At 40.7% G+C, this 15,120-nt stretch overlaps 1 protein-coding gene across 4 annotated transcripts in view; it reads left to right on the top strand.

Moving 5' to 3' along the window:
- The first annotated feature begins 5,305 nt into the window (after positions 1-5,305).
- The window catches only part of srgap3 (SLIT-ROBO Rho GTPase activating protein 3), a 54,847-nt gene continuing 45,032 nt past the window's right edge, over positions 5,306-15,120 (top strand). For all 4 annotated transcript variants that reach the window (XR_011246199.1, XM_069539742.1, XM_069539733.1 and 1 more), the window contains exon 1: positions 5,306-5,877. Coding sequence is in view for 3 of the 4 variants with exons in the window: in XM_069539742.1 (XP_069395843.1) it covers positions 5,814-5,877 (64 nt within the window). In the remaining variant the exon portion in view is untranslated. The remainder of the gene's footprint in view (positions 5,878-15,120) is intronic.

Raw genomic sequence — 15,120 nt, 5'->3', positions numbered from 1 at the left:
TCCTGTTCTGCATGGATCAGTCTCTACCAGCGTTACCATAAGTGATCAGAAGAGGGCGCCATTATATAATATTTAGAATCTGTGTGGGGATGACTGCTATTTGTATTTTTATTCAATTGTACCAGTAATCATGAGTTAGTATTTAGATTACCTGGTAAATATTATAATACGTTATATTGGTATCAGGCTGTACAGAAGCTACAGACCTCCTGCTGCTTCTAATAGATCCAGAATGAGTCTGACATGTTTGACTTCTGTGATTCATTAACAACTAATCAATAATTGCATGAATACAATACAAATCCCCCCAGTGACAGAAATAATGCATGATAATTTAAAAACAATATTAAGTTATTCAATGGCTTACAGCCCAGGACACTGCCATTAATTTTCAGGAAGCAAAATATCTGAGTCTCTCCCATGGACAGTTCCAACATTCTTGTGTGAAACAGGAAAGAATATCCTATAAAGTCCCCTATAACTGCCTAATTTCACCATTTATCATTTGTGATTAATGAAGCGTACGTAGAGACAGGTGATTAAAATAACTGTCTTCTCCTCTGTCACATTCCCTTGTGTGATTAATGGAACGTCTGGGCTGTGGAAAAAACAGCTTTTACCTCAAATGAAGATAATTATGTGCAAAGCAAACACCTATGGGAGAAAATAAAGAGCAGTTCTCTTTGTTCTCACCACTTTTCTCATTTGTTGTGATTATTTTGAATTTACATACAGCACTAAAATATGATTTGCATTTTTTTAAGTCAATGTCTTTGCCTCATTGACTTCTTCAGAATAAACACAGTTTTCTAAAATACCACTCCACACTGTATTGTAATTATTTGAAATTTTTTTATTTTTTTTTGCAAAGGTCAACTTCTGTGTTTTTAGAAAGTAACTCATTCGTAAGTGTGAAGTCTGAGAGACATGGTGTTTGTGTTCATGTCAGAAATGTCCTACACAACAGATGGCCAGTGTTGGAGTACAGTCAGACACTCTGAAAACTTCACCGTCTTATAAACACTTTAGACAACTGTTTGCATAATGCATGGCTTTCTTCCCCCTGAAAAGAGAATAAGCAGAAAGTAGCTGCAGTGAAAAGAGACTTGGGAGAAAAATCCTGCAGATCAAGTTTCGTTGCTTTGACAGAAGATCAAACAGACGCAACCACATTCGTCTTTGACCTTTGAGTGATTCGGGGGTTATCCAAGCAACACTAAAAGACCTGGTGCTTCCATCCTTGAATGTAACTCAACCGAATAACGTGCAATGTGGAGAAAAGACAAGAACGCCAGCATGAGGGAATATCCTCAAAGCAGTCAGGAGTGATCAATCCTGTGGGATTTTAAACTGAGATTCTCTCCCAGTGTTATTAGGCTCCTTCTCTCAGTGTGGGATTACTTGTGAAAATAGAAGTGACAGTTACAGTGATGTGCATGTTAGGGGAGATAATACACGTACTGTACCAGGGAGCCATATCGCTCCATGACAGCGTAAAAGTAAGGAATATGTATCAGTGACTATGAGAGAGGTATTGCAGCTGATTGCCCTGCATTGAAATCAGTTCTAACAATAAACAGAAGTCACATGTCCCAAAAAAAAACACGTCACATTTCATGCTGCTGAAAATACATACAACATAATTGACAGACAGTTGACAGCACTTTCATATTAACTCTGTACACCTTGTGCCCGGAGCCAAAAGATCACTTATTTCTTATTTATATCAAGTTTGGTACATCTGTATTTAATCTACATATCAAAAAAATGATGAGTGAATGGAAGTGTTTGTACTTCTATATAAAAAGATAATGTCCTATTCCCTTATTCATTCATTGTACAGAGCCAGCATTGTAGCGAGTACGGTTTTACATTAAGTCCAAGATAGAGCAGTGTGACGCACACTTATTGTATAACTGAGTCTAATTTACCAACAATAAGGATTGATTCAATCTATTAGAGGTAATGAAGGATGCACATAGATAAACAGAAATATATGTACACAACATGTATTAATGTGAGGTATTATCATGTTAGTTTATGTCCATGTTGTCACTTTTATTTGATATGAGCAAAACTGAAGTATTTAGACGAATCGTCATGGTGGGATGTCCAGGTAACTGATTGATTTAAGAAAATTGTAACCATGACAACCTTGGTTTGGGTCAGATGGTTACCTTGGTTGCAAATTGTCTGTCTCCGACTCATCAAAAAGCAATGAAGCAATTCAAGTTGTTTCAAACTTTACTGTGGACTTACATACATACAACAAAAAAATAAAGTTGCTGCATATACCAAGAGTCACAAAGACATTTTTATCTGCCAAAAACTTGATTTGGTTAAACTTTATTCAAACGATCTATGATGGAGTTAAGGCCCAGACTGTGATCCAAATGGGAGTTTGTTCAAATGTTGGGTGTGGAGATGAGAGCAGTTTCTCACTTTTGTTCTACAGAGAGAAATTGTAAAACGATCCCTCAATGGATCTTTGTGGCAGAAAAACAGTGAAGTCACAGTTCGCCAGTTCTGCCCTGAGACACCTGATGAGAGAAAGGAGAGGGGTGAGCAACAGAGGGACGGTGGGAGGAATACATGGACTATAGAGGGTTACCTCCGCTGACCTCTCTGTGGTAAACAAAGCTCAGGTCTGATGTGTCACCGGTTAGGTGTCTGCTCTTAGATGGCTTCACTCCTCAGACACGGAGGTGACAGATAAGAGGCCTGATAAACAACTCAGACTTAACACTGGAACTACACATCGATAGATAGATAGATAGAAAGATAGATAGATAGATAGATAGATAGATAGAAAGATAGATAGATAGATAGATAGAAAAATAGATAGATAGATAGATAGATAGATAGACCATCGTGATTAATTGCACATTAATCAACAATATTAAAAAGAGTATGTTCAGTAATACTGTAATGGCTCAAGCTACCCTGGTGACCTTCTGAGGGTGCACGGTAGGGATAAAACATGGATGTATAATAAAGAAAGTTAAAGTCTGGAGATTTTTCTCCCAAACTTGTTTATTTAGGTTTTTCAAATATGGCACATTGTATAACTAAAGTCAAAAAACACCTCCCTGCCCACCAGCTTGAAACAGTCCATCACAGCCTGTGTGCTGCAGATGGTAATGAGCTTTACAATGAATCCACAGTGTGTCAGTGTGCAGGTTTGTGCCCCGTCATTGTGAGTCAACAGCCTGTTCCCTACTGAACTGAGAATAACTTCGGTCACAAACAACAAAGCTGACTTCCCTGGACTGTTAAAAACACACCAACACACTGAAATGACAGTATGCGTCAGGAAACACACTCAGTCCCCGTCTTCACACGCCTCTGAAAATCTGCTTCTCTTCATGAAAGGAATTCAAACACACAATTTAAAGTAAAGATTGCATTGTTGCAAAAGGCACAGCACAACTGAGAGGTTTTGTATAACTTTCCTCAGAGACCATGACAGCATCATTATCAGGGATTATTATGCATGTGCTCTTTACTGAATTCCGCCATGTTTCAAATATTCATGACATATTTGCATGGAGAAATGATTTTTCACTTGTGTTTCATTTATTCTTGCCTCCAGGCGTGTCTTTGGTAAAAGACATTCCTGTCACTGATGACACTCTCACCATCAAATCAGTCTTCAATTATCAGCATCAGCTCTGCCAACAGAAGAGAAGCAATGAAGTAAACAATAGATGCAACAAGGAATATGAAAATGCAAATGTGTACTAAAATGGAGGGTGTCACAGATACAGTTTACCTTTTTAACAACAGTGGCTTGTGTATGTGTTTACCCAGCACAGCACTGCCTCCAAGATCAGCCTGAACTTCAATTATCAGCATGAGAGGTGGTGTTGGTGCTGCTGGGCCACGCCTGAGCACATTTAACCACCAGGCTCCTCACTCACTTCATGTGGTCTCTGCTCTGCATGTGTGACGGAGCAGTACGTCAGAGAAGATCCCTGATGACCTCTGCTGTGATATGTGCCACATCTTCCAACTAGAATGGTATTCAGAGAATTCATTCCTCCAGCAACGCCCAACAGTCCCCTGATGAAACCACATTTAGTTCACTAGATCCTGATGTTTATTTAGATTTCACCAAATGGCACACACTCTCAAAATATATATAGATCCACCTAAATAGATACATTTTAATCGGGGGCGTTGCAACAGGGATGGCAAAGCAAGCAATTTGAGCACCTCGAGTTAAGAGGGTTGTTTGTGCTGTGTTAGTCCACAGCACAAACAATTGTGCAGGCACCTCGCAGGTCCCTTTTACCTGAAGCCCCCAAACTCATTTGTAATGCAACTCCACAGTAATGCTCATAAGAGTATGAGCAATGGAATCCAAAGAGATTTCATCAAATCCATCTAGGCGTGTTTTCACATATTTAAATGACCCCTGAGGATTATATTTTTGTCTGTATTTGTTTTTTTTTCAGGATTACACAAGAACCACTAAATGGAAAACCACAGAACTTGGTGGAAGGATGCGGTGTTGGTCAGAAAAGAATCCATTAAAATTTGGTGTTGATCCAGAATAGGGGGCAGAGGCAGGAATGTTTTTTCATTGTGTTTTACATTTTTAACATTTTCATTGAGTTCTCAGAGAATAATTCATACATTTGATGAAAAATAAACGGACACTTTTAGGGATCTGATATTTATGAGTGTGTGCAATTTGGTACTTATCCAAAATAAAATCTGGATCCAGGGAATTTAAATGTGGTTTCATAAGAGGACTGATGGGTGTATACATTCCAGTGCCATTCTAGTTTCAATATACTAAAGATATATATTATACATGTACTATAGTAGAATTATATCACATGCTAATCTTTTTAACAGCTTTAGAACATTTGATTTATTGGTGGTTTGAACAGGCAATGATTCTTGATTCTTGCTGTAAAGGTTTGTTAAACTTGTTTTATAATCATCTGTTTCATGTTTCATCGCCTCACTTGGTAGAAAATCAGAGCAGAGACCACACTGGAGAGAAATAAAGTGGAAAAGACTTGTCTGAAAAGATCAACACAATCCCAACTTCAACAATGTTTATATCACATTACTTATGAGTATGACTTTATGTGTTTTTTCTAATGTGTGCAAAGATGACCAGAAAGACTTCAGCCACAGTGGAGTTGAATTCAATTATATTAGATTAGAACCACCGCGTGCGCGTGCATATGCGTGTGCATGTAGAGGGGGTGTCAGGGGGAGGAAGGGGGGGTTGACAATACGAGGAGGCTCACGTGACCGTCTCTTAAGTTCCTGTTTCCCTGCAGCGCAATTTGTCAGAGCCGAGACGGACGGACGGATGTGTGCGTCCTCGCTGCTCCACCTTCACGACTTCATCCCACAAACCACGGGACGCTTCAGTCTGACTGAACCCTCGGACCTCTCCTCTCTGTCTCTTCATCAGGCTCTTATCGCAGTTTTCAGTTCGCTCGTGTCTTTTGTGTGTTTTTCTCCTGCTGAAGCCTTTTGAGTTGACTGGTACCAGCAGGAGGAGGAGGAGGAGAAAGAGGGAAAAGCGCCTTGCAGGAGGAAAAGAGGAGAATATGCAAGATTGCACCGCTGACTCCTGCACTGATTTTTCCACGATTTCAAAGTAAAGCTCTCGAACGCTTTTGTTCCGTCCTCCCTGGATGCACGGCGAGTAGAGGAGGAGAGGGACGCAGGAGAAGCCGAGGGACAAGGGGGCTGCAGCCTCACAAACAAGCCGAGGGATCATCACCACAGACCCGGGAGCGTCCTCGACTTACAGGGGGTCTCACCCTGACACCCGGAGAGGAAACATGTCATCCATGAAATACAAGAAGGATAAGGAGATCATAGCGGACTATGAGACCCAAGTGAAAGGTGTGTGTGTATGTGTGTGTGTGTGTGTGTGTGTGTGTGTGTGTGTGTGTGTGTGTGTGTGTGTGTGTGTGTGTGTGTGTGTGTTGTCTCTGCAGAGGTACAGGCCGTGCGTACTGACCAAGAACCAGGGTGCTGCATGTGTTTTGCTTTCCCCTTTATCCCTCTCCACCTCTCTGTGGGATGCACTGTGTACATATGTGCAGCTCTGACACATGACAGCTAAACCACGATCCATTTTTTATTTCATAAACACAGGAACATCCAGCAGAGAGAGAGAGAGAGAGAGAAAGAGGGATTTGTGTGTGCTGAATGTTGATCTGTCATAATGTGGTTATAGGGTTCTGGCTCTTTGTTGCTGGGTAAAATGATCCCAGTGTTGAAATCAGTGCAGGATGGATGGAGGGATGTGTGGTGTTATTCTATGGCACCTCATTCTTTCACATTTTGAGACCTGTATGTGGCTTTACTGAGCTCAGTGTTGCTCTAAATGCTGAACATGTAGTTAGGAATAGATTGCATACTCAGTGTTTGGGTGTACTGTGATTTTCTATATCTATTTTTCTTAATGGTTTGTTTTGACCAGGTGGATCCGGCTCTGAGGCACAGACCTGATCACACTTGCTGCACGTTCTCTCTTTGAGTAGTGGATTCATTGTTTGGTGGGATGCACATATTCATGCTTCAGGCACGAATAAGCTGTGGAGACAGTTCAATTGCAAATAGAACATTAAAGCCTGTTCGAACGACTCACCACACACAGGCCACCAAAATAAACATCCTCAAGATACTTAAGGTGACATTTAGCCTCGCTGTGTTTGTGTTATATAAAAACATGGTGCAAATGAAAGAGTGCACTGGTTGTGAGCAGATGACTCCCTAAGTGGACCTGGTGTTTAGTATCAAGACCCTGGACCTTTAACATGTCATTCTCCCTCTCAGTGGCTTCACTAATGTTCTGCCTCAGGGGTCTGATCTGATCATCACTCCAGTCATGTATGAGTTTTGGATATGTACCCAAACCCTCAGTGTGTCATCGATTGGGTCATAACGAGATGGCACGGTTGCTTTATTATGCATGAGGGCTAAAAGACGGGCGACAGAAAAAAAATCAGCAGCAGTTTAACAACAAAGGAGAAAAAAATAAAACCAGTACCTTTGAAATGTGTGAAAGTTCCTCTTAATGTAAGACTTAAATCCTCTCTTACTTTGTAGAATCTTAACCCTCTGTCGCTAATGAATTCTCAACAACCCTTGAGGCTTGCAGCCAAAGCCTTGGTCTCTGAAGGAGATGGTGTTCACTGTATTCAGGCCGTTCAGCTGGCAGATCTTACATTAGCATGTCAATAGAGTGTTTTCATACTGACTGACTCAGGAGCTCAGATGCTGTTTTGTTGCTAACCACCATGTGGTCGCTGGTCCGCAGCTCTGCCTCCCTCTGCTCGCCAGTTTTATAGGCAGCCTGTGAAATGTTGTTCACGGGCTCAACCATCAGCACCTGTTTGACATTTACAATGGAGCTTCTGAGGTCAAGAAACAGCTTCTCCATCTGCAGGGTAATGATGAATCAAACATTTAACACATACGACATACAAAAGCTATTAAGAGATCTACAGACAGCCACATGTCAAGACATGAGTGCACACAGATTGGACTCCATTGTCTTTACAATGGCTCTTTTTTGTTAGATTGGTCTTTTCGCTGTACTTTACTTTGACTTCAGAGACAGTGGGTTCTGTTGGCTGAGTTCCCTGACTCCAACCTCTGCAATGAATCACTAATTGGTCCTACTTGGAGTGCAGCACTGTTTTACCCCACTCTCAGTTTCCTGCAGTATTTTGCAGACACTCATTAATTTGTTGGCTCAGTTGGATATCTTATGTTCAAAGCCACCAATTTGATTTTTTTGTGCCTTTGCACAGGTGACAGCCAGTGGCTGGAGGCATTATGCTTTCAGGTTGTCCGTCCATACTGTGGCACATCTGTCCAGATGGAATTCTTCACATTTGGTTCATAGGTTCATTTGGATTCAAAGATGAGCAATTCAAATTTGAAGGTCTGAAAAATGTATGTTGACTGAAGCTGCTCTGGTTGGAGGAGGAATCAAACTGCAGGGCGGCAAATCTAGTTTTAGTTTTATTGTGATTTTACAAAAAGCTCATGGCCTGTAATCGTTGTCATATCCTAGATGTAACCATTGAGTAACTCAGACAGTGACACAAGTCATTGCCCACAATGACACCATTGCATCCCCACACTGAGACATTCTTCAGACAGACAGACAGACAGACAGACAGACAGACAGACAGACACGTCAATGAGCTGTGTTGTTTAGAGGAAGGACAGTTCTGATTTGATGAAAATTACACAAGACTGGATGTGTTGTTATCTCCCCAGGCGGCAAATAACTGCTCTGATCAGGGGATTAATGCACACACACACACACACACACACACACACACACACACACACACAAACACTGAAAAGACCAGACCTAACATAAACAAGCTTGACCCCCAAAGCAGTTTTAATGTACAAATGAGAGTAATCTAAAAAGTAAACTTGTTGTAGGGGGTTTGTCCATCACTGTGAACAGGTCTCTGCATGAGGTGTGAACTTATCATTTGTGAGAGTGAAGCTAAGTGATTCACAAATTAAAGGCATGTTTTGAGTCATTTCAGTGTAAACTCCTATGATCACTCATCTTACGTCAAATTTTGTTCTTTTCAGCTTTATAATATACAGTACAAATTAAATATCATCTCACAGTGTGTTGTATTTAAACCCAGCAGTTACCCATTGTGGTCTCACACCACCCTTCTCATCTGTTAAATTATCCTGAACAGTGTTTGTGTCGGTTTGCTCAAATGCTGATGAACAAGATGTGAGACACTGTAGGTGTGTCTCAGTTTGCTGCTGCTCCAGGCTACAGACAGATTCCCTGCTGAGGGAGTAAAAGGCTGAAAACTGTTCATGGAATTTATTGTGTTTGTCAGCAGAGCAATAAGGAGGATTGAGCACAACCTATGGAGTGTTTGCTCTGAAACACCTTCAGTTTGTGATGCCAACTCAACAGACACTGAGAGTTTGATCAGCTGATGCTAGGCCTCTGTGATAAGGCGGGAGATTGTAACCATTGTGGTCTTATTTGGTTAATTACCTGTTAATACTTTGCTGGGCTGCATGACGCTGGCTGTGCTGAAACAGACATGTTGGGAGTTGAAGAAAAGGTTCTGCTGACTCAGCGGATGAGGATCCTCCAGCTGCCAGCTTGTTTGGCAAACCTTCTGCTTACTGGAAGAACATTTGCAAAGGAAAAAACATCCACGAGGCAGAATAATCTTTAGTGGCACAGCTTGTTTATGTGTGTTCCAATCATTTCTGGGCGTCATTCAAGCTTGGTTTGCTGGTTTGTGGAGAAGCATTGACTTGTCAAACAAACAGCTTTTTCTGCTGCTGAATCATTTAAGATTGCACAATTTCATACAATATGATGTCCTGAAGTAAAAGTTTGACATTTTGGGCTATGCACTTATATTTACACTTCTGCTGAGCATGGATGTACAGATTGATGCCACTCTCATCCATACATGCATGCTAAGTATGCTCTGCAGCTGGTTAACCTAGCTTAGCATTAAAGGTTCAGTGTGTAAGATTTAGTTGAAAGGGAACTATTGGCAGAAATTTAATGCAGAAAAATCCTCATGATGTTTTCACTTATTCGTTTCATCTAAATTATATGTATTGTAGTTTTCTTTACCCCAGAAAAGGCCCTTTATATTTAAATACTTTATATTTACATCGAGGGGACCCTCTCTATGGAGGCCGCCATGTTTTTACATTAGTCCAGACTGGACAAACTAAACACCTTTTGAGTTTTTATGACAACTGAAGCTACCACAGGTTCTTTTTCACTTTTGGAAGGAGAAGGTGAGGTGAGTGGTGTTCAGCTGTAATGTGCAATTTTAACACTAGATATCACAAAATTCTACACACTGCACTCCAGTTATGTGCTAAAATATTTCTTGCTTGCTGTTTCGCCCTGTAACCAGTCTTCATGCTATGCTAACTTATCTGGTTGCTGACAGTGTATTTATGCAGTACAGAAACATGAGGGTGGACTGGATTGTCTCCTCTATCTCTAGCCAAGAAAGTGAAAGATTGTCCTGTGGAGTGTTGATATGTGACCTAACAAGTTGGGGTGGGTTGGGGAATTATTTTGAAAATGATATCCGTGCTTGGGTTCTTTAACATTAGCTGGGCTATCTACTAGATTTTTTTTACGGTGCCTGTTATTGGGAGACATCGGGTCGGATTTGGACATAAAAAACCGAATACCTGCTGGGTTTGTATTGTGTTCAGCTAATTTTCTCTCTGGCTGCTCTTGTGGTCCGAGTCCTGTAGAAAATAACCAAATCGGGGCAAACAGCCTATTACGGCCAATAGTTACGTTTTTATCATTAGATGACCCCTAGTGACCGCAGTAATTATGACAGGAGCAAAGGAGGTTGTCAGGTGAAGTAGTATTCAGTGGAACTACACACACCCAGCATGCACTGCACTTTAACTCTGGTTGAACTCTCTTAACTGTGCAATATTCATTCTGTCTTCAGTACATCGGTTCATGTGCAATCCATTCACTGTACATATTCTCACAGTGCACATATCTTTTATTCTTTTTTTTACACTGTATATATTAGATTTGATTCCATTAATTTTATTCTTAACTATAATTATTCTCACACTTAAGTTGTGCATGTTATTTATTATTACTTAATGATGCTGCTACTCTTGCTGCTGTAATATTGCAAATCTCCCCATAGCGGGACTCATAAAGGATTATCTTATCTTATTTTATCTTATCTAGAGTGACAAAGGAGGAAGGTTTAGACTTTGACACATGAGATCAGCGTTTGTTTCCTGTTCCACAGATTAAACTGCTTGGTCATTGTTGGAATCATGATAGTGAAGGTCTGTCAGCCATGGCTGGTGTACTCTGCATGCATGAGGAAGCGAGATTTCTTTCCTAACAGTGCGGTCTTTATTTGTGTCTGATAAAGTTTAGATTCAGATTGTATAAAGTTTTTCTCCTCAGAGTTTCTTTTCTTTGCAGACTCTGGTCTGTCTCTGTAAACTCAGTATCATGAATGCAGCTGCCACATGATAAATTGAGAGTTTGTTCTGTCTCTCTCGCAAGATTTCCAGAGATAATTGGCCTTTCATGAAACGGCTGATCTATTAGGCGGAAATTATCGTTACATCGGAATAGTTTTTTTTGGTTCATGCTCTGGCATTGATTAAGTAGACAAAGGTCAATTTGAATAGAAAAAAACAGTCTCATTTTCTTGGCTATTTGGTGCCAGTCAGTGCTTGATTTCACTTCTCATTTCATTTACTTGTTTGTGCTGAAAGAATTTTAATCAGCGCTGTCTGGAGAAGTGTAGCTTTCAACGCTATGATTGTATTACAAGTCCAGTAATGCACTGCTGTTTACTTGGGGGCTGAAACCTAGTTACAGGGCTGTTAAACTTAAAATGAATTTTAAAAAAAGAGTGGCTGATCTGATTCCTTTAACCTGATCATTACATTCAGTCCTATATCTCTTCTATTGTACTTTCCAATAGGAAGACCTTTGCCTTTATCTTGTTCAAGACCTTCATCAAACTGTATTTTTGGGAATATAACATCAATGCTCCATGTAATCTTGTATTTTTGATTCATTCCTATAAGTGGAGACACACAGACGGCCACATAAAAAGTATGTGAACTCTGAGATTGAGATCGTTTGGATCTAGTCTTTTTTTTTCTTTATAACCTGTGGTAGATGAAGGTAAATTCTACAATTCTAAACTGTTACATATCTTAAAAAAAGCTTTGATACTTTATTTTACCAACATAGACACAAATACTAAAATTAAAGTGGAGCAAATGAAACTGAAATGAAAGGAAAAAATCAAAAGTAACCAAAAAAAATTTGGCCTTTACATAGCTTTATTGCACAACAGGTTTCCATGTTGATATCCAGTTGATACAAGTCTGTCAAGAGACAGAAGTGTTAGAAACAGAGGGAATGGAACTGTTATAAACTCCAAAATAACTCCATAGTGAGAGTTTGAAAAAGTTATGATATGATGAAGTAATTAGTTGAGTTCTTATGAAACAGGCCAGGGACCTGGTAGATTAACTTTGTTACCAGCCAAGCACATGTCCCACGATGGACTTTAGATAATTAAAAAGTTCCAGCTCACAAATCCCTCGTATCCACCACTGATGGTAGAAATAGCTCCATATGTGGCACAGGCTCATTAGGTATGAGGAGCACAAAACTGAGGTATTTTGATATGCACGCTAATGAATAGTTTACTGTAGGGTTGGTTGTTGTCAGTATAGATATATCCGACTAATAGCATCCTTACATTTTGTCTGAGCATCACCCAGCGATAGTAAAAAAAGTATCAAATCAAGTTGAACCAGGTTTTTTTGTTCTTATTAACGTTAACGAATGTGAATAAAAATAGTCCATTAATTTGACGGTCACCACATCTAATCCCAGCTGACATTGGGCGAGAGGTGGGGTAAACCCTGGACAGTTTGGCAGCATGTTGCAGGGCAGAGACAAACATCTATTCACACTCACATTCACACCTTTAGACAACATTTACATGTACATTTAGGGCATTTAGCAGACGCTTTTGTCCAAAGCAATCTCCAACATGCAAACTCCATGCAGAGAGGATATGGCCAAGATGGATGTAGTAAGTTCATTGACCAAAGTAATAACATACAAACTGAGCTATTTAGAGAACTGATGCTTATTTGCCTTGGTAGAGAATGTTTGAAGTGGTTGTGCTGGAACTTCTCCTCTCAGTGATCCAGAGATGAAGACATGTAAGAACTGAACACACAAGGGTTGTAGGCAAGCTGGAATTCAAACCAGGAACCTTTGTGTCATGAGGTGACTAAACACTACACCACCATGGCACCCTGTAGGTCACAGTTTACTGTATTGGTCACTATAATATAAATAAGCATCTGATGAAAAGTGGTTGTGACTCACCAGAGGGTCTGACTAAAAGCAGAAAACACAGCTGACATATTACTTATTCTTTTGTCTCTTTTTTTCAACTGAACTTTACTCTGATTTTATAAAAGCTAAATGTTGTGTTTATATTCATTTGGTCAATTAAAATGGTAGAATTGGTTTCAGTGCTTTGATCCGATGCTGCTGCTCTGTGCTTACCAGCTTCCCAGTTCAATTTCTACCACGTCTCAGCGCATACAACCCGTGCATGCTTCCTCATTCACTGCTGCCATCTCTCCACATCCATCAGACTACACCTCTCCTCCAATAAGCTGCTCCATAGGGACTGGGGCACGCCCATGTTGCCATGGAGACACCTCTCAGCCTCAGTCCTGCAGAGCTGGATCCTGGATACAGCCGGGGATGGACAGTCAGTCTGAAAAGGGCGTGTTTTCAGCCGTAGCTCAGTTTCCTGAAGCTCATGTAACGTGGTGACATGATGACGACTCGGGCACCGGAGAGGAAATCGATGAAAGAGAGAGTGATGAGGAAGTCTGGGATGATTTTCCTCTCAGAGTGACTGTTGAATGTGTATTTTATTGCCATCATGGGATGAGTGTTTTCCTTCACTGTTGGGTTTGGTTTATTGCAGTTTGGGAGGCTGAAATGAGCTGGCTGTTTATAATCAAGCTCTGTATCAAACATTGTGGCCTAGATAGCATCTGTTTTCATTGTGGAGCACAAAAGCTGCAAGTCAGACCTATTCATTGTACACTTTTACTTACAAGGTGGATTTTGTTTTTGACAGAATCCTGTGAAACTCAGATAAACCATCAGGTAATTAGGAGGGAGGATAACGAGTGAGGGACGACCCAGAGACTGACAGCTGACATCTTGCTGTAGGGACGCTCCATCAGCGTCTATCTGCTCAGCCATTGATTTGCTTCAGCGCCTAATTCTTATCTTTGACTACACATGCAGTCTGGGTTAATGGGGGACCAGGCGAGATGGAGACCAGACAGAGAAAAACCTGCACTGACATCATGAATCCAAAATTGTATTAATAATTGGAGGATTAAAAAAATAATAAAAGAACAGAGAAGTGGGGGATTAGTTCAACAACTGGAACTTGTATTGTGATGGGGATAAGGTCTGGATAAGGGCGTGATCTGGGTGTTTGCGTGTGAATTGGCCTCTGCAGTGTAGAATACACATACTGCAGAGCTGGGATTAAGTTAGTGAATTTGGCTCGGAGTTGCTTTAGTCTGGTGCGTGTGAACGCCCACCAACACTACATTCAAAGTGTTTAATACCTTCTCCTTGTGGCTTGTTATGTTTTCTAATTTGTCCGCATTACACAGGGACATGCGTTTTCTTTTCTCAACACTCACTGCACAATTACATTAAAGCACAAGTGGAATCTGTGCTTCAGGATGATTCACTTAACATGTCGGGAATTATCCGCAGAGAAGAAATACTCAGCATCAAACTCCACTGTGTATATGAGCTGATACTTGGGATTTATTATCCTGCAGTGAAACCATCCATCTCTCCTGCTCCTCCTCAGGCATCCTGCTGCCCCGTGTAGCCGGGCTTCTCCCCGCTGCCCTCAGGATGCTCTGCAGAACATCCCTCACATTCGCTGCACTCCAATTTTCAGTGCGTCAAGACATCACGTGGTCCTCCTGAACAGCAACCTTGCAGTGATATGCTGCACCAATGCATCACAGCTGGTGTCCTGAATTGACTCCAGAAGGAGGCTTAGCATATTTTATTATTATCCTTGTTCATCAGTTGTCCAAATTGGGATTTTTATTAATATATCAGAGAAGTTGCACAGTCAAGTGCTGTAGTAGTTTTTACTTTTTATTTCGCCCACAGCATAAACAGTTTCTCTGATGTCTCTTCAGTACACCACTTTTTTTTTGGAATATAGCAGACTACCTCTGTGTCAAACCTTAAATGTGATGGTTTATGTGCTGGCCTTCTGCTCCTCCACTGCACAGCATCACTGTCTTTGTTTACTTTTTGTTCACTCAAAATGATTACCTCTCGACAAAAACAACACACTTACAACACCTCAAACTTAAAACCTCCAGATGTTCGGAACAATGGAGGAGCAAACACAGGGCTCTACAACTTGCAAACACAGACTCTATAAAGAGATGGACGACGTGTCTTCAGCTCCTCTCACTATCCTAAAATTAATAAATAAAGGTACAATA

The sequence above is a fragment of the Paralichthys olivaceus genome, chromosome 2, assembly GCF_024713975.1.
Source record: "Paralichthys olivaceus isolate ysfri-2021 chromosome 2, ASM2471397v2, whole genome shotgun sequence".
In the NCBI taxonomy this organism is placed as follows: Eukaryota; Metazoa; Chordata; class Actinopteri; order Pleuronectiformes; family Paralichthyidae; genus Paralichthys; species Paralichthys olivaceus.
This window is presented reverse-complemented; position numbering and strand designations above follow the sequence as displayed.